The 25,457-nt window shown below is 40.9% G+C and overlaps 1 protein-coding gene across 2 annotated transcripts in view; it reads right to left on the bottom strand.

The window, feature by feature from the left end:
* The window catches only part of adam9a (ADAM metallopeptidase domain 9a), a 104,087-nt gene that overhangs the window by 18,303 nt on the left and 60,327 nt on the right, over positions 1–25,457 (bottom strand). For both annotated transcript variants that reach the window (XM_014174863.3, XM_014174864.3), the window contains exons 6-10: positions 21,030–21,246; positions 20,865–20,930; positions 17,414–17,485; positions 12,634–12,803; positions 12,169–12,250 (exon numbers count right to left, since the gene is read on the bottom strand). In XM_014174863.3, the coding sequence (XP_014030338.1) occupies positions 12,169–12,250; positions 12,634–12,803; positions 17,414–17,485; positions 20,865–20,930; positions 21,030–21,246 (607 nt within the window). The remainder of the gene's footprint in view (positions 1–12,168; positions 12,251–12,633; positions 12,804–17,413; positions 17,486–20,864; positions 20,931–21,029; positions 21,247–25,457) is intronic.

Below are 25,457 nucleotides of genomic sequence, written 5' to 3'. Positions count from 1 at the left end.
ATCAAATGAGGGCTATAGGCTAAACAGCGTGGACACACAATTAATACATCCCAAATGGCACCCTATTCCCTATATAGTGCACTAAATTTGACCAGGCTCTGGACAAAAGTAGTGCATTACATAGGGAAAAGGGTGCCATTTGCGACACACACCATGCCCATCTTTACTCTAATAGCGTGTAAGACCAGTTCAACTTGACTTGGGTGTTAAGGGCTGTCCACACCAAGGACGATAACTATAACAATAACGAGTGAACAAGAGTGTTCACACTACAACGATAACTACAAAAGCAGTTAAGAATGATAACGAGAGCCAACGTTTGGATCACTTTCAGAGAGATTCTTTCCCTGTCCCTCCGACAATAAAACATTGACAACCAATCAAAAATGCGTTCTATTGAAGTGTTCTTTGTTGTAGGTGCGCGAGGATGCTCGAAGAGGAGAGAAGCAGAGTGCACGGTTAGCTTGCCTGAATAACTGGGCATGTGTGAGCATATTGGTGGCCACATTAATTACAGGACGACTTGGGAGAATGATGATCCACAACAAACAGCGCATATCAGTATGAGAAGGACATATTTTCCAATGTTATCTGTTAACACTGATACAGCCTGACAAAATACACCCTGTCTGGCTTTAGCTAATGTGCCTTCCTATACCTTGTAAACTGTATAGAAAATACCCATTACTGATCCAAATAGTTGCCAAATCAGGCATAGACTAGATCAGTGGTTCCCAACCTTTTTTAGTTAGTGTACCACCAACTGAATTATACTCTGCCCGGAATACCCCCATGTGTGCATTTGACCAGCAAGTCTATGGTCTCATGAGTCTTCTCAACTACCCCCTGTGGACTGGCCAAGTACCCCCTGAAGTCCTAGTACCCCTGGTTGGGAACCACTGGGCTAGATTATTATTTTGAAATGAAACATGCATTCAAAACAGGGCTTTTTTAGCAGTAATTGAAATGATATTTGCTGCAGGTTACAGCCCAGACTAGAATTGTTTTACTCACAAAAAAGTATTAAAAGAAATAGTATTATTGGGGCCTCCCGAGTGGCGCAGCGGTCTAAGCCACTGCATCGCAGTGCTAGAGACATTACTACATACCTGGGTTCATTCCCGGGCTGTGCCACAACCGGCTGTGGGAGTCCCATAGGACGGCGCACAATTGGCCCAGTGTCATCCGGGTTAGGGGACAGTTTGGCCAGGGGGGCTTTATTTGGCTCATCGCGCTTTAGCGAATCCTTGTGGCGGGCCGGGTGCCTGCAGGCTGACCCCGGTCGCCAGTTGAACAGCGTTTCCTCCGACCCATTCGTGCGGCTGGCTTCCGGGTTAAGCTGGTGGGTGTTTTGGAGGACGCATGACTCCACCTTTGCCTCTCCTGAGCCCCTTGGGGAGCTGCAGCAATGTGACAAGATTGACATTTTTGTTGCATTATTTTTGTTGCATTATTGCATTGTTCTAGCCTAGTCCTTTTCTTGTCCCTAAAAAGTTCAATCAATTGGAGAGATTTTTGAGCTGGATGCCCACGGGACTGGGAGCGTAGCCTGGGAAGTGCACAGTCCAGTCTATCCTAGGCTACCTGTCACTTCATCATCTGATTAAAACAAATATTTCACTGTGTAAATTCATTGGGTATAGACTATTCAGTGCAGTATTAGGGCTAATATTTAGCTAATGAATAATGGGTTGCATACGCTTCTAACTAAGGCTACACATCTCTAGTATGTCTTCAAGGTTATCTTTGCGCAATTATGCACCTGGCCTCTCCACTACAGCTTTTCCTCTTTAGTCTTGGAGTCCCAGGAAAAGCCAGACTACAATAGCTTGTTGTACACTGATTTGAAGCATTTTATGTACTACTAATAGTCTATTGAGGAGAAATTCCAGCTTGTTCTTGCTTGCTGAATGTAAAATACAGGAGCCAAAATAACTGGTGGGGAGTTTTGAAAGGAGAGAGAGCGCGCGATAGTGTGATCAAAATACACAACATGTAGCCTGCTAATGTACTGAACCTTTTTGGACCTTGTAAACAGTTGAGAATAGACCCATAACCGATCCAAATGGTTGCATAATCAGGCCTAGGCTGTATGCATTTATTTCAGCAAGAAGCATTAAAAACAGGATGTTCGGGCAGTTATTCAAATGTTCCTACATCACTGCAGTTTATATATAGCCCTAGACAATAATTGTGTACTAACTTGATAACAATAACACATTCCTCACTGAACTGTAGCCTAGGTAGAATAATGTTACTGCCTAAAAACGTAGGCCTAATCAATAGTGGAGCTTTGATTCTTGCACTTTGACAGGTTAATATTTTTAGCACTATTAAGCTTCTTAATTTGGCTACACAACTATAGCCTCCATCTTCCAGCTGTTACAGTGCACAATAGGCTATAAGCTATGGACGCAAGACTCTTTACTATAGTAAGTGCACGTTATTCAAACTGATGCTGTGTATGTATGAATTTCTGTGGGCCAAAAATAGGCCTATTTTAACATTGAAAATGATTTTCTCTATTAAATTGAAATATCCATATGACATTGTTACTTGCAAGGATATACCATGACATTTATAATGATTAATTTAATACAACAAACTTTTCAATGTAGTTTTTAAGACATGCGCCCCATAAAAAAGCCTGGCAGCTGTCCGGCAGCCTTCAAGTGTGTAGCTTGTTGTTTATCTTGGCCAATCAAAGCAGCAAAAAGAGTCTCAATGTGTAACAAGTGTAGTGAGAGTTCATTAATGCAATGCAAGACGGAATAAAATTACAGAGTTAAAGTTAGCGAAATGAGAAAGAGTAGACTACAACGAGCAACCTTCAGGTAGGCTGTTGTTTTATTTGAATGGGGTTAAGGTCTCCATTGGCTACTCCAGTTAATACAGGCACTGTTATATGGGATGATAAATGACACTGTCTGCTACAAGTTAGCTGGTCTTGGCTGTAGCGTCTCACTCTCTGCCTCCGTCTGCTCGCTCCCATCTCACCAGGCACCTTTGCAGCAATAGTGCACCAGGCTCTTCCTCACGTAGTAATGCTCAGGTTAAAAACATACATTAAAAAAACATGTATTTTGAAGATCCGGATATCCAACAAAAATTCATGATACTATTTGAATTGTGAAATTATTTTAAATCCTCATCCCTACTCCGTTCTTGTGAAATTCCAGGAAAAGCTATAGGCTACAAAAGCCATAGGACGTTTATTTCATGTATTTTTTATTCTAGACCTAATAGCCTTCACATGGAGAGAAGCAGGCTTGCTGCTGTTAATTGCTGAATGTAGGCCAAATGAAGTCGGGGATCACTTTTGGCTAGGGATAACATTTTAGCATTGCAAATGGTTGCACAGACAGAGAGATGAGCACAGTGAAAAAGATCCAAAGAAATTGACAACCAGTAGAAAAATAGAAATTACTTGCAAAAACACTTGAGCAACGAGGAAATCAGTAACGTAAAAAAGGTGGAGGCTAAACAGCATTTGTTTTTGAATTGCAAAACTTTCCTATAGTGTGGATGCTCGCCAACGTTTTATAGTTAAATTATACCTATCATTATAGTTATCATCCTTAGTGTGGATGCCTGCAAAAAATAAAGGCGTCAGTTTCTATATAATGAAAGGCTGCTTAGTATCTATCGAACAAGAAGCAACTACGCAGAGACATGCACGGAGTATGAGGTGAGGATATTAAAGGAATACTACACTCAAAAACTATGCTAGTATTTTGTTCATCAGTCCCCCGAAATGTTGCATGTCAGCAGTCAAGATGGAGCACTTTCAGTACAGAGAAATAACAGGTATGAGATGTGTTTTACATGATATGATGCATTTGGGAGAGTAATCAGTGGAGTCCCAAAGGAGCAACTGTTAACTCGAAATGACACAATGACAAGGTTCCAGTTTAACAAAGTTTACTATACCATATGAACACACTACAAGGTAGCCATCGCACTCCAGGCTAGGTCCATCAACAGCAAGGTGCACTCTTGACAGAGTGATAGCCCCGTAATAACAGAAATATAGGGATACTTAAAACATGAATTTAACAATCTCCCACTTTTCTTTAAAGACAAATAAAACAACATAATTAAATGTCCAAGGTTATTCAAGTTCCCCATTACAAATGGGTTGTGTGACAAAGTTTTTATTTGTATTACTCAAGCCTGTAGACAAGACCTGATGCTCCTTTTTCAGTCAGACAGTCAGCAAGCTGTTTCTTTGAGGTTGACCACAGAATCCGCTGGGTTCTCTGTGCTTGAATAAGTTCCTTGTTGCTGCTAATCTCAAGACGAAGTCTTTTCTCTGTGACAGACTTGGTTGACTTCACAGCATCAACTAATGAGTAGTTGTCAGTGACACAAACTACAGGTAGAATGTGCCATTTTGTCTCACCAGTGGTAAGCTCTGAGAACAGAGTTGCAAGAAAGATAGCATTGTCAATTCCATCCGCAAGAGCAAGAGTTTCGAGGAAGTGCGCTTCGGACAACCCTTCTGATCCTTTTTGACTGCCAACAGATAGGTGAGAATCTTCCTCCTTCACCCAGATTAGATGTCCACCTTCTGTGCCTCCATCTGTAAGGTTCCCTAGGAAAGCATCACTGAAGTCAACTAGTTTCAACTCTTTTCCAACAAGCTGAAACTTTAGTCACTTGTTGTAATTTCAGTTTACGAACAACTTTGTTTGTCTCATGAATGGTTTGTACAGTGGCGTGTTGTGTTAGATGCCAAGTTGCAACCAATCAAACATCAGGTCTACTCTGTCTAGCAACCCATAGGACAATTTCTATCTTTGACCTCAATTGATCAGCTTCAATTCCACAGAGGGGGGAATTCCTTTGTACGGCTCTTGAAGAATCTATGTGGATGGGTTGAAGATTCTTGATATAGCTCTCCTGTTGCATCAGTATTGCTCCATCAACTGTAATAAACTCTATGCCAACATAACAAAAATTATCATGCTCCTCATGGCCAACCTGGAAAACAGCTTTGAGGTGTGGAATCACAGTTTTAGCAAAGGTCTGTGAGCCACCCCAGATAAAGTCATCAACATGACAGGCAAGTACTCCAGTCACATTGCAGTCTTGATCAAGCCAATAGAAGACTGCAGGATCCACTTGTGACATTTTTTCACCTGTATTCAGCATTGTTGCCTTGACTTTGTTGTACCAGTAGAGTGATGCATCTGCCAGGCCATTCACACACTTTTTTAGTTTCCACAGTGTTCCTTCGCTCTTAGCTTCAGGCTTTCTTTTTTTGTTTTCTTTTTGCAGTTTGCTGCTCGTCCAATGAGGGTTGCTGTATGTGGAATACCACTTTCTCTGTCCATGTATTTAACAGTTTGTCCAGTTTTCAGATTGGAACAACCATGTTGTCTTAACACATGTGGCTGTTGTTGAATGTTTTCCTCATTTGAACGCTCAACAGTATTATCTGTGGCATGGTTGAAGGTCTCTGCTCCATTTCCTGTGTCAGTTTCAGTATCCATATCATTGGATGCGACATCCGGTAGGTTTGTGTCTGTTACTGTGTCCTTTTTGTCATTTTCATTAGGAGACAGAGGGGCTGTTGCTTGAGAATCAGTCTTGTTGATCATTTACTTTCCGCAATCTTGAGTGATGCACCCTGACAATGGTGCGTCCGTGCCTCACAAATATCACCACACCATCTTGGCCAATGTCTACTCCTGGTCCTTTCCACTCGACAGTCAACTCGTTTATAGTACACTTGGTTTCCAGTTTCGTACATCTCATTTTTACATGGACTCTGTGTGATGTCTTTGTCTAAAATGTTTACACAATAGTGGCCTGAGGTAGTACGTTCAAGAGTCACAGGTTGTTTAAACATCACTGCCTTGTCATTTTTTATGTCTACTACAGCCCCTGCCTTCTTGAGGGAAGCTTTGCTTAATAGTAAGGGGATATCTGTAGGGACCACCTCTGTTTCAATGTGACACTTAGTCTGACCAATTTTTGCTGGTATCTTAACTCTCTTGGTAGAATGGACGATTCTCCCATCTCCAAATTTGAAAGCTCTGTTGCTTGGTGTGTCAAACATATTTTGTACTTCTTTCATATTTAGTTCACTGACATAGCTATCAAGCCATTTTGCACCACACACTGTCAGCATGCATGCAGTATCAATCACAGCAGACTCTTAAGGATTCAACTATAAAAATCTCAGTATCAGAAGCAGATTAGTTTGAAAACAGTGTAATGTTACACTGCTCTTCCTCTGTTAGTTTAACTTGTTCATTTTTATGAGGACAGTCTTTAACCCAATGATAAGTGCTTTGACAAATAGCACATTTTGATCTCCTTTCATATTTGTCCAGTGGATTTGTGCCGGGCAATGGCGCCCCCTTCTGGTTGTCTTGAGAACATGACTTGTTGGCGCCTTTTCTCCGCTGCTGTGTAATATGCTGCGTCACTCACTTGCATTCCATCTGTTATTGGCGCGACAGATGTCTTTTCACCAAAAATAATTTTTGGTGCCGACTTCATTGATGCAAAAGTCAGCACAGTACAAGCAGTCAAAGGCAACTGTTTCTCCCTACCATATAGACAGGCAGTATCTAGCAACTTGAAAGCTAACACTGCATCCGGGAGAACCATGTTGTACTTGCGCATCCTATTGTACCTCTGTTCGAAATCAATGATGTAGTCCGTCATTGTAACCGAAATATCTCTCGTAACACTGTCACTGTTTGAATATGCCTCGTAGGCATGGTCTTTCTCTTCTTTAACCTGTTGGGGGTAGGGGGCAGTATTGACACGGCCGGATAAAAAACGTACCCGATTTAATCTGGTTACTACTCCTGCCCAGTAACTACAATATGCATATAATTATTGGCTTTGGATAGAAAACACCCTAAAGTTTCTAAAACTGTTTGAATGGTGTCTGTGAGTATAACAGAACTCATATGGCAGGCAAAAACCTGAGAGGATTCTATATGGGAAGTGGCCTGTCTGACAAGTTGTTGTTCATCTTGGCTCTTTTTATTGAAGACTGAGGATCTTTGCTCTAACGTGACACTTCCTACGGCTCCCATAGGCTCTCAGAGCCCGGGAAAAAGCTGAACGATATCGAGGCAGCGTCTGGCTGAAACACATTATCGCTTTTGGCAAGTGGCCGATCAGAGTACTATGGGCTTAGGCGCGTGCCCGAGTCGACCCCATGCTTTATTTTCTTTCGTCTGTTTACCTAAATGCAGATTCCCGGTCGGAATATTATCGCTTTTTTACGGTTGACATGCTTCGAAGTACGGTAATGGAATATTTAGAATTTTTTTGTCACGAAATGCGCCATGCTCGTAACCCTTATTTACCCTTTCGGATAGTGTTTTGAACGCACGAACAAAACGCCGCTATTTGGATATAACTAGGGATTATTTGGGACCAAACCAACATTTGTTATTGAAGTAGAAGTCCTGGGAGTGCATTCTGACAAAGAACACCAAAGGTAATAACATTTTTCTTATAGTAAATCTGACTTTGGTGAGTGCTAAACTTGCTGGGTGTCTAAATAGCTAGCCCTGTGATGCCGGGCTATCTACTTAGAATATTGCAAAATGTGCTTTCACCGAAAAGCTATTTTAAAATCGGACATATCGAGTGCATAGAGGAGTTCTGTATCTATAATTCTTAAAATAATTGTTATGTTTTTTTGTGAACGTTTATCGTGAGTAATTTAGTAAATTCACCGGAAGTATGCTAGTTCTGAACGTCACATGCTAATGTAAAAAGCTGGTTTTTGATATAAATATGAACTTGATTGAACAAAACATGCATGTATTGTATAACATAATGTCCTAGGTGTGTCATCTGATGAAGATCATCAAAGGTTAGTGCTGCATTTAGCTGTCTTCTGGGTTTTTGTGACATTATATGCTAGCTTGAAAAATGGGTGTCTGATTATTTCTGGCTAGGTACTCTGCTGACATAATCTAATGTTTTGCTTTCGTTGTAAAGCCTTTTTGAAATCGGACAGTGTGGTTAGATTAACGAGAGTCTTGTCTTTAAAACGGTGTAAAATAGTCATATGTTTGAGAAATTTAAGTAATAGCATTTCTAAGGTATTTGAATAACACACCACAGGATTCCACTGGCTGTTACGTAGGTGGGACGATTTCGTCCCGCCGGCCCTAGAGAGGTTAACCTGTTGGGGACCCCTTCCTGTTCTTATCCCGTTAACGGGATTGATTTTGACAACAGCCTGTGGAAAATCAGAGCGCCAAATTCAAAACAGCTAAAATCTCATAATTCCATTTTCTCAAACAATCAACTATTTTGCACCATTTTAAAGATAAACTTCTCGTAAATCCAACCACATTGTCCAATTTCAAAAAGGCTTTAAGGCGAAAGCAAAACATTAGATTATGTTAGGAGAGTACATAGACACAAATAATCACACAGCCATTTTCCAAGCAACTAGATGCATCACAAAAACCCCAAAACACAGCTACCGTAATTTACTGCAACTTTTTTCCCATGCTTTGAACATCGCGGCTTAAACAATGACGCGGCTAATATATGGATTTTTCCCGCTTAACCTCTTACATCTAGACGTTCCGCTAGCAGAACACCTGCTCCAATATCCAATGATGGGCGTGGCACAAAATACAAAGTCCTCGAAAATCCGAAAACTTCCATTTTTCAAACATATGACTATTTTACACCATTTTAAAGACAAGACTCTCCTTTATCTAACCACACTGTCCGATTTCAAAAAGGCTTTACAATGAAAGAAAAACATTAGATTATGTCAGCAGAGTACCCAGACAGAAATAATCAGACACCCATTTTTCAAGCTAGCATATAATGTCACAAAAAACAAAACCACAGCTAAATGCAGCACTAACCTTTGATGATCTTCATCAGATGACACTCCTAGGACATTATGTTATACAATACATGCATGTTTTGTTCAATCAAGTTCATATTTATATCAAAAACCGAATTTACTAAATTACTCACGATAAACGTTCACAAAAAACATAATTAATTTAAGAATTATAGATACAGAACTCCTTTATGCAATCGCCGTGTCCGATTTTAAAATAGCTTTTCGGTGAAAGCACATTTTGCAATATTCTGAGTAGATAGCTCGGCCATCACAGGCTAGCTATTTTGACACCCACCAAGTTTGGCACTCACCAAACTCAGATTTACTATAAGAAAAATTGGATTACCTTTGCTGTTCTTTGTCAAAATGCACTCCCGGGACTTCTACTTCAATAACAAATGTTGGTTTGGTTCCAAATAATCCATAGTGTTATCCAAATAGCTGCGTTTTGTTGTGTGTTCAAGACACTATCCGAAGGGTAACGAAGGGTGACGCGCCCGGCGCGTTTCGTGACAAAAAATGTCAAAATATTCCATTACTGTACTTCGAAGCATGTCAAACGCTGTTTAAAATCAATTTTTATGCGATTTTTCTCGTAAAAAAAGTGATAATATTCCCGACCGGGAGTCGTTGTTTTTGTTCAAAGACTGAAAATGTAAACATGGAGTCGTCTCGTGCACGCGCGCACCAGTCTCATTGTTCTCAGATCGACCACTTACCAAATGCGCTACTGTTTTTCAGCCATGGCCTGCAAAGTCATCATTCAACGTTCTGGCGCCTTCTGAGAGCCTATGGGAGCGTTAGAAAATGTCACGTTACAGCAGAGATCCCCTGTTTTGGATAGAGATGATCAAGAAGGCCAAGAAATGGTCAGAGGGCGCTTCCTGTTTGGAATCTTCTCAGGTTTTGGCCTGCCAAATGAGTTATGTTATACTCACAGACACCATTCAAACAGCTTTAGAAACTTTGGAGTGTTTTCTATCCAAAGCTAATAATTATATGCATATTCTAGTTTCTGGGCAGGAGTAATAATCAGATTAAATCGGGTACGTTTTTTATCCGGCCGTGAAAATACTGCCCCCTATCCATAAGTTAAAAAAAAAAATTCTTCCAAAAAAACACTGTGACATGCTCAGTTTTTTGGCGGCATGAAGCTTTCATTAGACCAATGAAATTGCCGAACGGGTTAAGGTCAAACAACTTTTTTTTTTACTGTTTAGATTAAATCGAGCGCTCTCAAACTTCCCATCATTCTGATTACGGTAGTCATTTTGTCACCCTCATCATGGCAAAGACACGGAGAAATGCATATGATGCAGCTTTCAAGTTGAAGGCGATTGATCTGGCTGTTGGAAAAGGAAATAGAGCTGCTGCACGGGAGCTTGGTCTTAATGAGTCGATGATAAGACGTTGGAAACAGCAGCGTGAGGAATTGACTCAGTGCAAAAAGACAACTAAAGCTTACTGCTAATTTTTAATTTTTTGTTACAAGCCGTGTTTCGTTAAAGCCTATTTATATTTGTTACAAGCCGTGTTTCGTTAAAGCCTATTTATTTTTGTTACAAGCCGTGTTTCGTTAAAGCCTGTGTAAAGTTAATTTGTTTCAATGTACCGGTAGGTACCTGCGGCTTATAGACTGGTGCGGCTTATTTATGTTCAAAATATAAAAATAAAAAAAATTCAGTGGGTGCGGCTTATATTCAGGTGCGCTCAATAGTCCGGAAGGTACGGTAAATTATGCACTAACCTTTAACGATCATCAGATGACACTCCTAGGACATTATGTTTCACAATACATGTATGTTTTGCTCGATAAAGTTAATATTTATATCCAAAAACAGCATTTTACATTGGCGCGTAATGTTGAGAAATGTTTTCCCTCCAAACCTCCCGATGAATCAGCACAATGAGCACACATATTACAGAAACACTCATGAAAATGTTTGATCAATATAGAAGTGTTATGCACAGAATTATAGATACAATTCTCCTAAATGTAATCGCATTGTCAGATTTCCAAAAAGGTTCACGGTGAAAGCAAATTTGCAATAATCTGAGTACAGCCCAGATGACACTAACAACTAGCAAATAGAAAACCGCCATCTTGGAGTCAATAAAACTAACAAATTACATTATAAATATTCACTTACCTTTGATTATCTTCATCAGAAGGCACTCCCAGGACCCCAGCTCCACAATAAATGTTCGATAAAGTTAATTTATATGTCCAAATAATCAATTTTGTTCGCGCATTAGGTTCACTAACCAAATCCACAACGCGCATGCTTACTTAGTCCAGACAAAAAGTCAAAAAAGTTATACTACAGTTTGTAGAAACATGTCAAACGATGTATAGAATCAATCTTTAGGTTGCTTTTATCATATATCTTGAATAAAATTCCAACCGGACCTATACGTTCTCTTTAGCAGTGAATATGAACTCAGCTCGCTACCAAGTCATTGCGCGTGACTGAGCCCATGCCTTGTAATGGGACACCTACTTCCTAGGGCTGTAATTCCCATCAAATTCACCATAGAATCCTCAAACACTGTTCGAAAGACTGCTGACATCTAGTGGAAGCTTTAGGAAGTGCAAAATGTACTCTAACTCACTGTATACAGTCAAGGCAATCACTTAAAAACTACAACCACAGACTTTCCACTTCCTGCTTGGAATTGTCTCAGGTTTTTGCCAGCCATATGAGTTCTGTTATACTCACAGACACCATTCAAACAGTTTTAGAAACTTGAGTGTTTTCTATCCAAATCTACTAATAATATGCTTATTCTAGTTTCTGGGCCAGAGTATTAACCTGTTCAAATTGGGTACGTTTTTCATCCGGCCGTGAAAATACTGCCCCCTAGCCCCAATTAAGAAATACAGAATCCAGTGCTCTGATCAAAGTTCCCATACAATCATCCTTGTTCAAATCCTCAAATTCCAGTGCTGTATCTCTCGCTCTTCCCTCGAGCGATAATACCACCGCAAGTGCTTGCTTTTTCGCATCCAGATTAGTAATCCGTGTCCAGATTCCAAGTTCATTTTTCCAACTTTCATACGACCTCTTTTCGTCGAAGCGAGGTGGCACATTGTAGTTATTAGCCATCCTCTGCTACCAATGTTAACTTGAAATGACACAACGACAAGGTTCCAAAGTTTAATATACCATATGAACACACTACAAGGTAGCCATCGCACTCCAGGCTAGGTCCATCAACAGCAAGACTTCCTGCGCAGGCGTACACCTGACAGAGTGATAGCCCCATAATAACAGAAATATAGGGATACTTAAAACAAGAACTTGTCAGCAACTTACTGCGTTGATCCCACCCCCGTGACTCCGCGAGCAGACCGTGCTGACAAAGGCCATCCCAGCAGTGCCCCCAAAGCTCTTCTTCCTGGAGAGATGAAAAATACAAAGAGACTATGTTGCGAGAGACATAATAAACCCAGTGATAAATTACTATTTTGTCTCTCCTGGGCCCATGTTCATCAAGTGTCTCAGAGTAAGAGTGCTGATCTAGGATCAGGTCCCCCTGCCCATGTAATCTTACTTATTATGATCGTAAAGGCAAGACTGGTCCTAGATCAGCACTCTGACTCAGAGAAGCTGAATATGAACCCTGTATTCTATGAGGTTAAAGGATAACTACACTCAAAAATGATTAATACAATATTTTTTTTGAAGGCAGCAGTTAAGTTGAAGCACTTTCAGTAGAGAGAAAAAAACTGATGATGATGTATAATGCCTCATATGATGCAAAACTGTACAGGGACTCACAGAATGAGCTGGGCGCTGTCATGGCGTCGCCGTGGCACCAGCTCCTTCTCCCTCCACTGGACAAAGCGGCTGAGCACCTCCCCGGCGCTGCCCTCCATGCTGATGGGGTTCCCGTTGGCCCAGATGTCCAGGCCCACTAACACCACACGAATATTTAGCTCCACGTACATCTGCATGTTACAGAGAAATGGGAAGAACGTCACAAATTGAGACAGATCTATAGACACACCTAGGGTGTCATTTTCGTGCTAAAAATACTGTGTCATGACGTGGCCCTCTTTGGGTATAGCGAGTACCCTCCCCTTCTCTCCCACCACCTCTCTCGCCCTCCTACCCAGGTTCTGTTATCTCAGGTCATAGATTCCTGGAGGAGACTCCTCAGGGCCAGGCAGTATAGAGAGAGAGAGTTTCACAGTAGAACAAAGGAACTTCTTTCTACATCACAGAACTTGAGAACTGAACAATATCCATGTTTTGGAGAATGTGTAAACGGTCGGTGGAGAAGATAGCTACGACCTTTCCGTTTTGTTTCATGTTGTGACCTCATGGAAAACGATACAGCCACATTACCATAACTCTGTTTATACAGGAGCCTCCGTTATGAGGTTTGCATCTAATTATTGTATAAAATGAATGAGTAAAGATGAAACTATTTGTGAAATTAAGTAACGTGATTTTAAACCGTTAATGTGAGAGAATTGTATTCCCTTTAAAGTTTAACTAAGTCATTGGCCAGGCCCCATGAGCACAGACATTGATCTGGCGTCATGGGACAGCCCTTTTCTAGTGTTCTGAATAAAACCCCCACCTGAAGAAATCCTCTTTAGACCACGCGTACCTCAGTAAGCTGAGGGGGCGAAGGTTTGAGTAGAGACCACAAAAAACTTCAGTAGAAGCTAAGGTTGTAATGGTTGTTTAATTCCTAACCATACCACATGGAGCATTGGTGACACTGGTGGAAATGGTTAAACTCTGAGACTATCGATACCGACAGAATAAGAGCAAATCTTCGATACTAATTACTAGTCCGCGGCTAGGAATTATGTACCATGGATTGCGAAGACCGACAACCGCCGAAACATCTATTCTATAAGAACATTTCTGAATGGGACTCTAAAGTATCCATTCTAACCACAAAAGACTTCTTGGAAGCAGATGGAGAGACGAGCGGATTAACTTTCCAACAGAAAGACAGACGATTCCAACAGAGATCTCTGACGACACACTGAGCGTAAATATATATTGATTGCAATGATTCCCGAATGAGTGAGCGTTCATGTGCAAAGGATTAGCATTTCAATTAATGATTATCAACTGTGTAGTGACTCTTGTCTTTCACGCCCTTCTCAGTCCACACCCACTTCCCTTTGTCCACCAAGCCATCATATCAGCTTAGCCCACTAGAGAACCTCCCCTATCATTTCCTTGTAACCATATCTACTGTTTGTTTATGCATTTCTGTGATTACTTAGTTGGTTAGTAAATAAATGATTAAGACAATTGATTTATGGATGATTTATAGTAAAGGCTGGGTTTGTGCAGATCACCAACAATTTATGATGTTTGGAATGAGACTAAAGAATAATTCATTAATTAGAAGACTAATTGACCAGATATTAAAATATCTGAAGTTATATTAGGAAAATTATAACTTTGTAATCTGAAGATTTTCCTTAGTGCCCCGACTTCCTAGTTAATTACATTTACATGATTAGTTTAATCATGTAATAGTAATTACAGAGAATTGATTTGATAAAATAACAGTCCTCACTTTAATGATGCCAAAGACATGACAACTGTTAACCTTTATCTCATAGTGTGATCAAGAATTAAAATGAGGCAATTTTTTACTATACTAGCATTTATTATTTTATTTATTTATTTTATTTCACCTTTATTTAACCAGGTAGGCAAGTTGAGAACAAGTTCTCATTTACAATTGCGACCTGGCCAAGATAAAGCAAAGCAGTTCGACAACATACAAAAACACAGAGTTACACATGGAGTAAAACAACATACAATCAATGATGCAGTAGAAGAAAAAAAATAATAAAATAAGACTATATACAATGTGAGCAAATGATGTGAGATAAGGGAGGTAAAGGCAAAAAAATGCCATGGTGGCAAAGTAAATAAAGTACAGCAAGAAAAACATTGGAATGGTCGATTTGTAGTTTGAAGAAAGTTAAAAGATAAAATATAAATAATATGGTGCAAAGGAGCAAAATAAATAAAATAAATAAATACAGTAGGGGAAGAGGTAGTAGTTTGGGCTAAATTATAGATGGGCTATGTACAGGTGCAGTGATCTGTGAGCTGCTCTGACAGCTGGTGCTTAAAGCTAGTGAGGGAGATAAGTGTTTCCAGTTTCAGAGATTTTTGTAGTTCGTTCCAGTCATTGGCAGCAGAGAACTGGAAGGAGAGACGACCAAAGGAGGAGTTGGCTTTGGGGGTGACCAGAGAGATATACCTGCTGGAGCGCGTGCTACAGGTGGGTGCTGCTATGGTGACCAGTGAGCGGAGATAAGGGGGGACTTTACCTAGCAGGGTCTTGTAGATGATCTGGAGCCAATGTGTTTGGCGACGAATATGAAGCGAAGGCCAGCCAACGAGAGCGTACAGGTCGCAGTGGTGGGTAGTATATGGGGCTTTGGTGACAAAACGGATGGCACTGTGATAGACTGCATCCAGCTTGTTGAGTAGGGTATTGGAAGCTATTTTGTAAATGACATCGCCGAAGTCGAGGATTGGTAGGATGGTCAGTTTTACGAGGGTATGTTTGGCAGCATGAGTGAAGGATGCTTTGTTGCGAAATAGGAAGCCAATTCGAGATTTCACTTTGGATTGGAGATGATTGATGTGAGTCTGGAAGGAGAGTTTACAGTCTAACCAGACACCTAGGTATTTGTAGTTGTCCACAAATTCTAAGTTAGAACCATCCAGAGAAGTGATGCTGGACAGGCGGGCAGGTGCAGGCAGCGATCGGTTGAAGAGCATGCATTTAGTTTTACTTGTGTTTAGGAGCAGTTGGAGACCACGGAAGGAGAGTTGAATGGCATTGAAGCTCGTCTGGAGGGTTGTTAACACAGTGTCCAAAGAAGGGCCAGAAGTGTACAGAATGGTGTCGTCTGCGTAGAGGTGGATCAGAGATTCACCAGCAGCAAGAGCGACATCATTTATGTATACAGAGAAAAGAGTTGGCCCAAGAATTGAACCCTGTGGTACCCCCATAGAGACTGCCAGAGGTCCAGACAGTAGGCCCTCCGATTTGACACACTGAACTCTGTCAGAGAAGTAGTTGGTGAACCAGGCGACGCAATCGTTTGAGAAACCAAGGCTACTGAGTCTGCCGATGAGGATGTGGTGATTAACAGAGTCAAAAGCTTTGGCCAGGTCAATGAATACGGCAGCACAGTATTGTTTCTTATCGATGGCGGTTACGATGTCGTTTAGGACCTTGAGCGTGGCTGAGGTGCACCCATGACCAGCTCTGAAACCAGATTGCATAGCGGAGAGGGTGCGGTGGGATTCGAAATGGTCGGTAATCTGTTTGTTGACTTGGCTTTCGAAGACCTTAGAAAGGCAGGGTAGGATGGATATAGGTCTGTAGCAATTTGGGTCAAGAGTGTCACCTCCTTTGAAGAGGGGGATGACAGCAGCTGCTTTCCAATCTATGGGAATCTCAGACGACACGAAAGAGAGGTTGAACAGGCTAGTAATAGGGGTTGCAATAATTTCGGCAGATAGTTTTAGAAAGAAAGGGTCCAGATTGTCAAGCCCAGCTGATTTGTAGGGGTCCAGATTTTGCAGCTCTTTCAGAACATCAGCTGAATGGATTTGGGAGAAGGAGAAATGGGGGAGGCTTGGGCGAGTAGCTGTGGGGGGTGCAGTGCTGTTGAATGCAGTAGGGGTAGTTAGGTGGAAAGCATGGCCAGCCGTAGAAAAATGCTTATTGAAATTCTCAATTATAGTGGGCTTATCGGTGGTGACAGAGTTTCCTATCCTCAGTGCAGTGGGCAGTTGGGAGGAGGTGTTCTTATTCTCCATGGACTTTACAATGTCCCAGAACTTTTTAGAGTTGGAGTTGCACGAAGCGAATTTCTGTTTGAAAAAGCTAGCCTTGGCGTTTCTAACTGCCTGTGTGTATTGGTTTCTAACTTCCCTAAAAAGTTGCATATCGCGGGGGCAGTTCGATGCTAATGCAGAACGCCACAGGATATTTTTGTGTTGGTTAAGGGCAGTCAGGTCTGGGGAGAACCAAGGGCTATATCTGTTCCTGGTTCTAAATTTCTTGAAAGGGGCATGCTTATTTAAGATGGAGAGGAAGGCATTAACATAAGAGTAAAAAAAAAATACATAAAGCCCCTCTTTATAATGCAGATTGTTAAAGAAAAGTTTCAATCACGCTGCCAGATTATAATGAGGTTTATAGTACGTTTTGCACTATGCACAATTCCTATGCAATATGAATAGGTCCCGTGTGGCTCAGTTGGTAGAGCATGGTGTTTGCAACGCCAGGGTTGTGGGTTCGATTCCCACGGGGGACCAGTACGGGGGGAAAATTTTTTATGAAATGTATGCATTCACTACTGTAAGTCGCTCTGGATAAGAGAGTCTGCTAAATGACTAAAATGTAAAATGTTGCATCTAAACACAATCTTTTCTTGGAATTGGCTTGTTTGGTATTGCAAACGTTGACTGCAACTCATACCATACTGAGTCGGAGGGTATTTCACCCTGATTGAGCACTTGTAGTATGCATTCTTTTTTGTATACTTACACTGTCAATGTAGTTTGCAAGATGAATCATCTCGTCTCGCACTGCAGTCTCATTCCTGTGCATGTAGGTGAACTGTAGAGGGAAAGGACAGAAGTGAGCATTGGCTAGAGTTTCCTGAAGGCCTCATTCAAAAAGTCTAAAACGGATTGGGCCAAAAGTTCTTAAGCCCAATGGATATTTCAACTAGCCTGGGCATCATGTTTGTGCAATCATGCCACTCCTTGTCATATCTTTGGCATATGGCAAAGAGTGGAATGATAGCAAAAATAGGTCTGGTACCCAGGCTAGATTTCACACAGGCCATCAAGAAATGAAAAGATCAAGGGTTTTTTCTTGATCAAAAAGGGGATTAGGTGGTGGACGTGGTAATGGGTGTGGTCAGACAGTCGCAGCCGAGGACGGTCAGCTGTCCGTCCTGTCTCCCTGTAGCGCTGTCTTAAACGTCTCACTGTATGGACATTGCAATTTATTTCCCTGGCCACATCTGCAGTCCTCATGCCTCCTTGCAGCATGCCTAAGGCACATTCACGCAGATGAGCAGGGACCCTGGTTATCTTTCTTTTGATGTTTTTCACAGTCCGTAGAAAGGCCTCTTTAGTGTCCTAAGTTTTCATAACTGTGACCTTAACTTCATCGGGGTAGGGGGCAGTATTTTGACGTCCGGATGAAGAAGGTGCCCAGAGTAAACTGCCTGCTACTCAGTCCCAGAAGCTAAGATATGCAGATTATTAGTAGATTTGGATAGAAAACACTCTGAAGTTTCTAAAACTGTTTGAATGATGTCTGAGTATAACAGAACTCATATGGCAGGCAAAAACCTGAGAAAAAATGGTTTGTAGTTTTTCAAGTGATTCCCTATCCAGTATACAGTGTCAATGGGGTAATTTTGCACTTCCTAAGGCTTCCACTAGATGTCAACAGTCTTTAGAACATTGTTTCATGCTTCTAGTGTGAATGGGGAGACAATAAGAGGTCCTGGAGTCAGATGACAAAGAATGACATCAGTGGCGCGCACTCCCGTGAGAGTAAGCTGTGTTCCTTTTCTTTTTTGAAGACAAAGGAATCGTCCGGTTGGAATATTATGGAAGATTTATGATAAAAACATCCTAAAGATTGATTCTATACATCGTTTGACATGTTTCTACGAATTGTAATAGAACTTTTTTGACTATTCGTCTGAACTAACTGCGCAAGCACAGTGGATTTGGATAACTCGACTGAACGCACAAACAAAAAGGAGGTATTTGGACATAAATATGGACTTTATCGAAACAAATTAACATTTATTGTGGAACTGGGATTCCTGGGAGTGCATTCCGATGAAGATCATCAAAGGTAAGTGAATATTTATAATGCTACTTCTGAGTTTTGTTGACTCCACAAAATGGCGGGTTTGGTTTTGTGACTGAGCGCCGTACTCAAGATTATTTCAAAGTGTGCTTTCGCTGTAAAGCTTTTTTGAAATCTGACACAGCGGTTGCATTAAGGAGAAGTGTATCTATAATTCTTTGAATAACAGTTTAATATTTTATCAACGTTTATGATGAGTATTTCTGTAAATTGATGTGCTCATTTACCGGAAGTTTTGGGAGGCAAAACATTTCTGAACATTACACGCCAATGTAAAATGGGGTTTTTGGATATAAATATGAACTTTATCGAGCAAAACATACATGTATTGTGTAACATGAAGTCCTATGAGTGCCATCTGATGAAGATCATCAAAGGTTAGTGATTAATTTTAGCTGTATTTCTGGTTTTTGTGACACCTCTCCTTGCTTGGAAAATGGCAGTGTGGTTTTTCTTGTCTCGGCGCTGTCCTAACATAATCTAATGTTATGCTTTCGCCGTAAAGGCTTTTTGAAATTGGACAATGTGGTTGGATTAACGAGAAGTCTTTAAAATGGGATATAATCGTTGAATGTTTGAGAAATTTGAATTATGAGATTTCTGTTGTTTTGAATTTGGCGCCCTGCTATTTCACATACCCCAGAGAGGTTAATTGCCTACCGTCTGTAAGCTGTTAGTGTCTTAACAATCGTTCCACAGGTGCATGTTCATTAATTGTTTGTGGTTCATTGAACAAGCATGGGAAACGGTGTTTAAACCCTTCACAATGAAGATCTGTGAAGTTATTTTGATTTTTACGAATCATCTTTGAAAGACGGGGTCCTGAAAAAGGGACATTTCTTTTTTTGCTGAGTTTATTTTTAAACAATACAGATCTCGTACAACGCTGTGTACCACCTCCTTCACAGAACAGAGCAAAATGTCTCTAACCAGATTAGAAAGAGGAGCCGTATCTCAGACTGGCCAATAAAAAGCTAAGATTAAAATGGGCAAAAGAACACAGACACTGGACAGAGGAACTCTGCCCAGGCCAACATCCCCTTCACTGTTGACATTGAGACTGGTGTTTTGCGGGTACTATTTAATGACGCTGCCAGTTGAGGACTTGTGAGACATCTGTTTCTCAAACTAGACCCTCTAATGTACTTGTCCTCTTGCTCAGTTGTGCACCGGAACCTCCCACTCCTCTTTCTATTCTGGTTAGTGCCAGTTTGCGCTGTTCTGTGAAGGGAGTAGTACAGAGCGTTGTACGAGATCTTCAGTTTCTTGGCAATTTCTTGCATGGAATAGCCTTCATTTCTCAGAACAAGAATAGACGGACAAGTTCTAGAAGAAAGTTAATTGTTTCTGGCCATTTTGAGCCTGTATTCGAACACACAAATGCTGATGCTCCAGATTCTCAACTAGTCTAAAGAAGGCCAGTTTTATTGCTTCTTTAAATCAGAACAACAGTTTTCAGCTGAGCTAATACAAATGCAAACGGGTTTTCTAATGATCAACTAGCCTTTACATTTTTTTTAAAACTTGGATTAGCTAACACAACGTGCCATTGGAACACAAGAGTGATGGTTGCTGATAATGGGCCTCTGTACGCCTATGTAGATATTCCATTCAAAAATCAGCCGTTTCCAGCTACAATAGGCATTTACAACATTAACAATGTCTACACAGTATTTCTGATCAATTTGATGTTATTTTAAACGGACAATTTTTTTTGTTGCTTTTCTTTCAAAACAAGGACATTTCTAAGTGACCCCAAACTTTTGAACGGTAGTGTATATAGGTACATTATCTTATCTAAATAATTTGTTAGATTTGAGTAGTTTAAGTTTACACTGAAATCTTTCTTCCATAAAAATTATAATTAAAAAAATAAATTGTTTTGTTTTACACTTTATTGATTAAGACAGCCCGAAAAAACAAGTATGTGTAACTGCAGTCCAATATTGCGACCGGAGTTTGGGCGAGTGGGTGTATGGAAAGCGAATCAGCTAATTGGACAGATTTGTTGTCACTCAAGACCGTTTTGTGTGGTAAGAGATTTTAAATGATGTATAAAACACAGTCGTCTAGGTTTATCAGTCATTGGACATTCACTCACCCTCTCATTATCCACCACCAGGAGCAGCTCTACATAGTGTGGCTGGAGCAGCACTGCCCGCTTTCTCTGAAGGGAGAGAAAGCACATACAGTACCATAAGCAGATAAATCAGCACGAAGGCACAGGCACACTTAGCACGCACACATACACCCTGTGGTAACTCACCCTGAGGAGGTGGCTGACAGGCTGTTTGTGTGTGTCAGAGTGGGTTTGATGGTCTGAGTGGTCCTGTTCAGATGGGGCTAGTTGTTCCGTGTGTGGAGTGCCACACACCAGCGGCTCCGACACCACGTCCTCCAGCCGGTACACTAGGTGCTGGAAGTCCGAGGAAGACACCAGCGGCTCAATCCCATAGCTGGAGTTGTCCATGCGGAGCACCCCTCTGGAGGTTCAAACACAAAAGGCTGATCACACCAGGGTCATAAGGGGTCAATATTATTCATTATAAACTAAATGCTGATTGGTTAAAAGGCTGTGAGATATCAGATTGTATACCATTGGTATGACAAAACATGTATTTTTACTCTTCAAATTATGTTGGTAACAATATTATAATAGCAATAAGGCACCTCGGGGTTTGTGGTATATGGGCAATTTACAACGGCTAAGGACTATTTCCATGTACTCTGTGTTGCATCCTGCACAAGAACAGCCCTTGGCCGTGATATATTACCCATATACCACACTCCCTCTAACCGTATTGCTTAATTACACCATGGCATTGTTGAATACTCATTTCTGATGGGCTTGAATGGCATTCGAGAGCGTCCATTTTGTCCCTATAATGCATGCTATATCAGCATGGTAGAATTCAATGGCTATAGCTCATTGTTACATGTTCAATGTTTGAGCTGTTTTTGAATGCAAAAGTCAAAATGAAAACATTGGCTTTGTTGAAGTAGATGTTCATAATAGCAAACTAGGACTGATACTTTGGTTAGCTAAACTAGCAAGTCTGTTTGTTTGGTTACCAAGGCAACTACTGCAGCTATATAGTAATCTCGCAAGCTACTTCAGTGGATGTTGACAAGTCCGGGTAGTCCAGTAGGGGAATGGCACATACATTTAGAACAGAATAATTGGCCGTTTTAAGAGGAAGGTTAGTACAGGTTCTTTCCTAAAGATAATCAACTAACAATCATTTAAGTAAAACGCAAAATGTTCCACACCCACAAAACATTGCCTAAACTGGCTTGTCCTTGCTGTGATACGAAAGCATGATCATATGTTGTGTGGGAGGTAGGTGAAAAGGACAACAACAAATAACAGCTTGAAAACTGAGCCTGTTAATTACAATTTAGGCCAGGCACTACAAACTGAAATTACATTTTTGCCTCTACCTATACATTATGAGATTTGTTGGTATTCTGGTCCATTAATTAGTATTTTTCAAAAAAGTACACATTAAAAAAGGTCAAACACTTGATGAAAATGTATGTTATCTTTAGTTAATCATACAATCATCAACATTTTAATGAATGTTAAACACTTTAAAATGGACATCAACTCAGCAAAAAAAGAAACGTGCCTTTTTCAGGACCCTGTCTTTCAAAGATAATTCGTAAAAATCCAAATAACTAAACAGATTATTGAAATCTTCAGGATTGACTGACCTTCATGTCTTAAAAGTAATGATGGACTGTCGTTTCTCTTTGCTTATTTGAGCTGTTCTTGCCATAATATGGACTTGGTCTTAAACCAAATAGGGAGATCTTCTGTATACCAACCCTACCTTGTCACAACACAACTGATTGGTTCAAACGCATTGAGGAAAGAAATTCCACAAATGAACTTAACAAGCACACCTGTTAATTGAAATGCATTCCAGGTGACTACCTCATGAAGCTGGTTGAGAGAATGCCAAGCGTGTGCAAAGCTGTCATCAAGGCAAAGGGTGGCTACTTTGAAGAATCTCAAATATTATATGTATTTTGATTTGTTTAACACTTTTTGGTTACTACATGATTCCATGTGTTATTCTCATAGTATGATGTCTTCACTATTATTATTACTACACTAGAACACTAGAAAAACCCTTGAATGAGTAGGTGTGTCCAAGTTTCAACTGGTACACCACACACACACAAAAAATTGGGGTCACTTAGAAAAGTCCTTGTTTTTGAAAGAAAAGCATTTTTTTTGGTAAATGACTATTGTAGCTGGAAACAGAACATTTTTTATGAAACATCTACATAGGCGTAGAGGCCCATTACCAGCAACCATCACTCCTGTGTTCCAATGGCACGTTGTGTTAGCTAATCCAAGTTTATCATTTTAAAAAGGCTAATTGATCATTAGAAAACCCTTTTGCAATTATGTTAGCACAGCTGAAAACTGTTGTGCTGATTAAAGCAGCAATAAAAATGGCCTTCTTTAGACTAGTTGAGTATCTGGAGCATCAGCATTTGTGGGTTCGATTACAGGCTCATAATGTCCAAAAACAAAGACTTTCTTCTGAAACTCATCAGTCTATTCTTGTTCTGAGAAATGAAGGCTATTCCAAGAAAATGCCAAGAAACTGAAAATGTTGTATAACGCTGTATACTATTCCCTTCACAGAACAACGCAAACTGGCTCTAACTAGAATAGAAAGAGGAGTGGGAGGCCTCGGTGTACAACTGAGCAGGAGGACAAGTACAAGTACATTAGTGTCTAGTTTGATTAACAGACGCCACCTCACAAGTCCTCAACTGGCAGCTTCATTAAATAGTACCCGCAAAACACCAGTCTCAACGTCAACAGTGAAGAGGCGACTCCGGGATGCTGGCCTTCTAGGCGAGTTCCTCTGTCCAGTGGCGGTGTCCTTTTGCGTATCTTAATCTCTGATTTTTATTGGCCAGTCTGATATATGGCTTTTTCTTTGCAACTCTGCCAAGAAGGCCAGCATCCCGGAGTCACCTCTTCACTGTTGACGTTGAGACAACATTAACAATGTCTAAACTGTATTTCTGATCAGTTTGATGTTATTTTTATAGACAAGGACATTTCTAAGTGACCCCAAACTTTTGAACGGTAGTGTATATATTCTTATACTAAAATGGATAAAAAAAATATTTTTTCCTCATCAATCTACACACAATACTCCATAATGACAAAAGCAAAAACAGGTAATTATTTTGCGCTAATTTCTTATATAAAAATATTATAATAAAAAAATGAATTTAATATCACATTTACATAAGTATTCAGAGCCTTTACTCTGTACTTTGTTGAAGCACCTTTGGCAGCGATTACAGCCTCACGTCTTCTTGGGTGTAACGTTGCAAGATTGGCACAATTGTGGAGTTTCTCCCATTCTTCTCTGCAGATCCTCTCAAGCTCTGTCAGGTTGGATGGGGAGCATCGCTGCACAACTATTTTCAAGTCTCTCCAGAGATGTCCGATCGGGTTCAAGTCCAGGCTCTGGCTGGGCCACTCAAGGACATTCAGAGACTTGTCCTGAAGCCACTCCTACATTTTCTTGGCTGTGTGCTTAGGATCGTTGTCCTGTTGGAAGGTGAACCTTCGCCTCAGGATGAGGTCCCGAGTGCTCTGGAGCAGATTTTCATCAAGGATCTCTCTGTACATCTTTGCCTCGATCCTGACTTGTCTCCCAGTCCCTGAAAAACATGCTGCTTCCCCGTAAGGATGGTGCCAGGTTTCCTCCAGACGTGACGCTTGGCATTCAGACCAAATAGTTCAATCTTGGTTTCATCAGACCAAAGAATCTTGTTTCTCATGGTCTGAGAGTCCTTTAGGTGCCTTTTGGCAAACTCCAAGCTGGCTGTCATGTGCCTTTTACTGAGGAGTGGCTTCTGTCTGGCCACTTTACCATAAAGGCCTGATGGGTAGAGTACTGCAGAGATGGGAGAACCTTCCAGAAGGACAACCATATCCACAGAGGAACTCTGGAGCTCTGTCAGAGTGACCATTGGGTTCTTGGTCACCTCCCTCACCAAGGCCCTTCTCCCCTAATTGCTCTGTTTGGCCGGGCGGCCAGCTCTAGGAAGATTCTTGGTGGTTCGAAACTTCTTCCATTTAAGAATGAGGGATGCCACTGTGTTCTTGTGGACCTTCAATGCTGCAGACATTTTTTGGTACCCTTCCCCAGACCTGCGCCTCGACACAATCCGGTCTTGGAGCTCCAAGGACAATTCCTTTGACCTCATGGCTTGGGGGGGTGGGGGGGGTGTTTATAACTGCTTTTGCTTCGTCATTATGGGGTTTGAACCCTGCTCTCCGGTGGGGAGGCCTATTTGAGAGCACCTTGTTTTACTACTAAACCACAGGCTTTGAACACCGTCCTGGTAATCTTGACAGCTTAAATCCCCCAACCTCTCAAGTCCAGTGTTGTCACTTTTTATAACCGAACACTAAAAAAAGTAATTGTTCTTGCAAATTTGCTGCAAACTACACTGAAAAATATATGCGCAACATGCAACAATTTCAGTTCATATAAGGAAATCAGTCAATTGAAATAAATTCATATTCATAACGCTATGGATTTCATATGACTGGGAATACAGATATGCATCTGTTGGTCACAGATACCTTAAAAAAAAGGTAAGGATCAGAAAACCAGTCAGTATCTGGTGTGACCTTGTGCAGTGCGAC

Source organism: Salmo salar, chromosome 26 (genome assembly GCF_965601325.2).
Source record: "Salmo salar chromosome 26, fSalSal1, whole genome shotgun sequence".
In the NCBI taxonomy this organism is placed as follows: domain Eukaryota; kingdom Metazoa; phylum Chordata; class Actinopteri; order Salmoniformes; family Salmonidae; genus Salmo; species Salmo salar.
The sequence above is the reverse complement of the archived record's forward strand: the minus strand, read 5'-3'. Positions and strand labels throughout refer to the sequence as shown.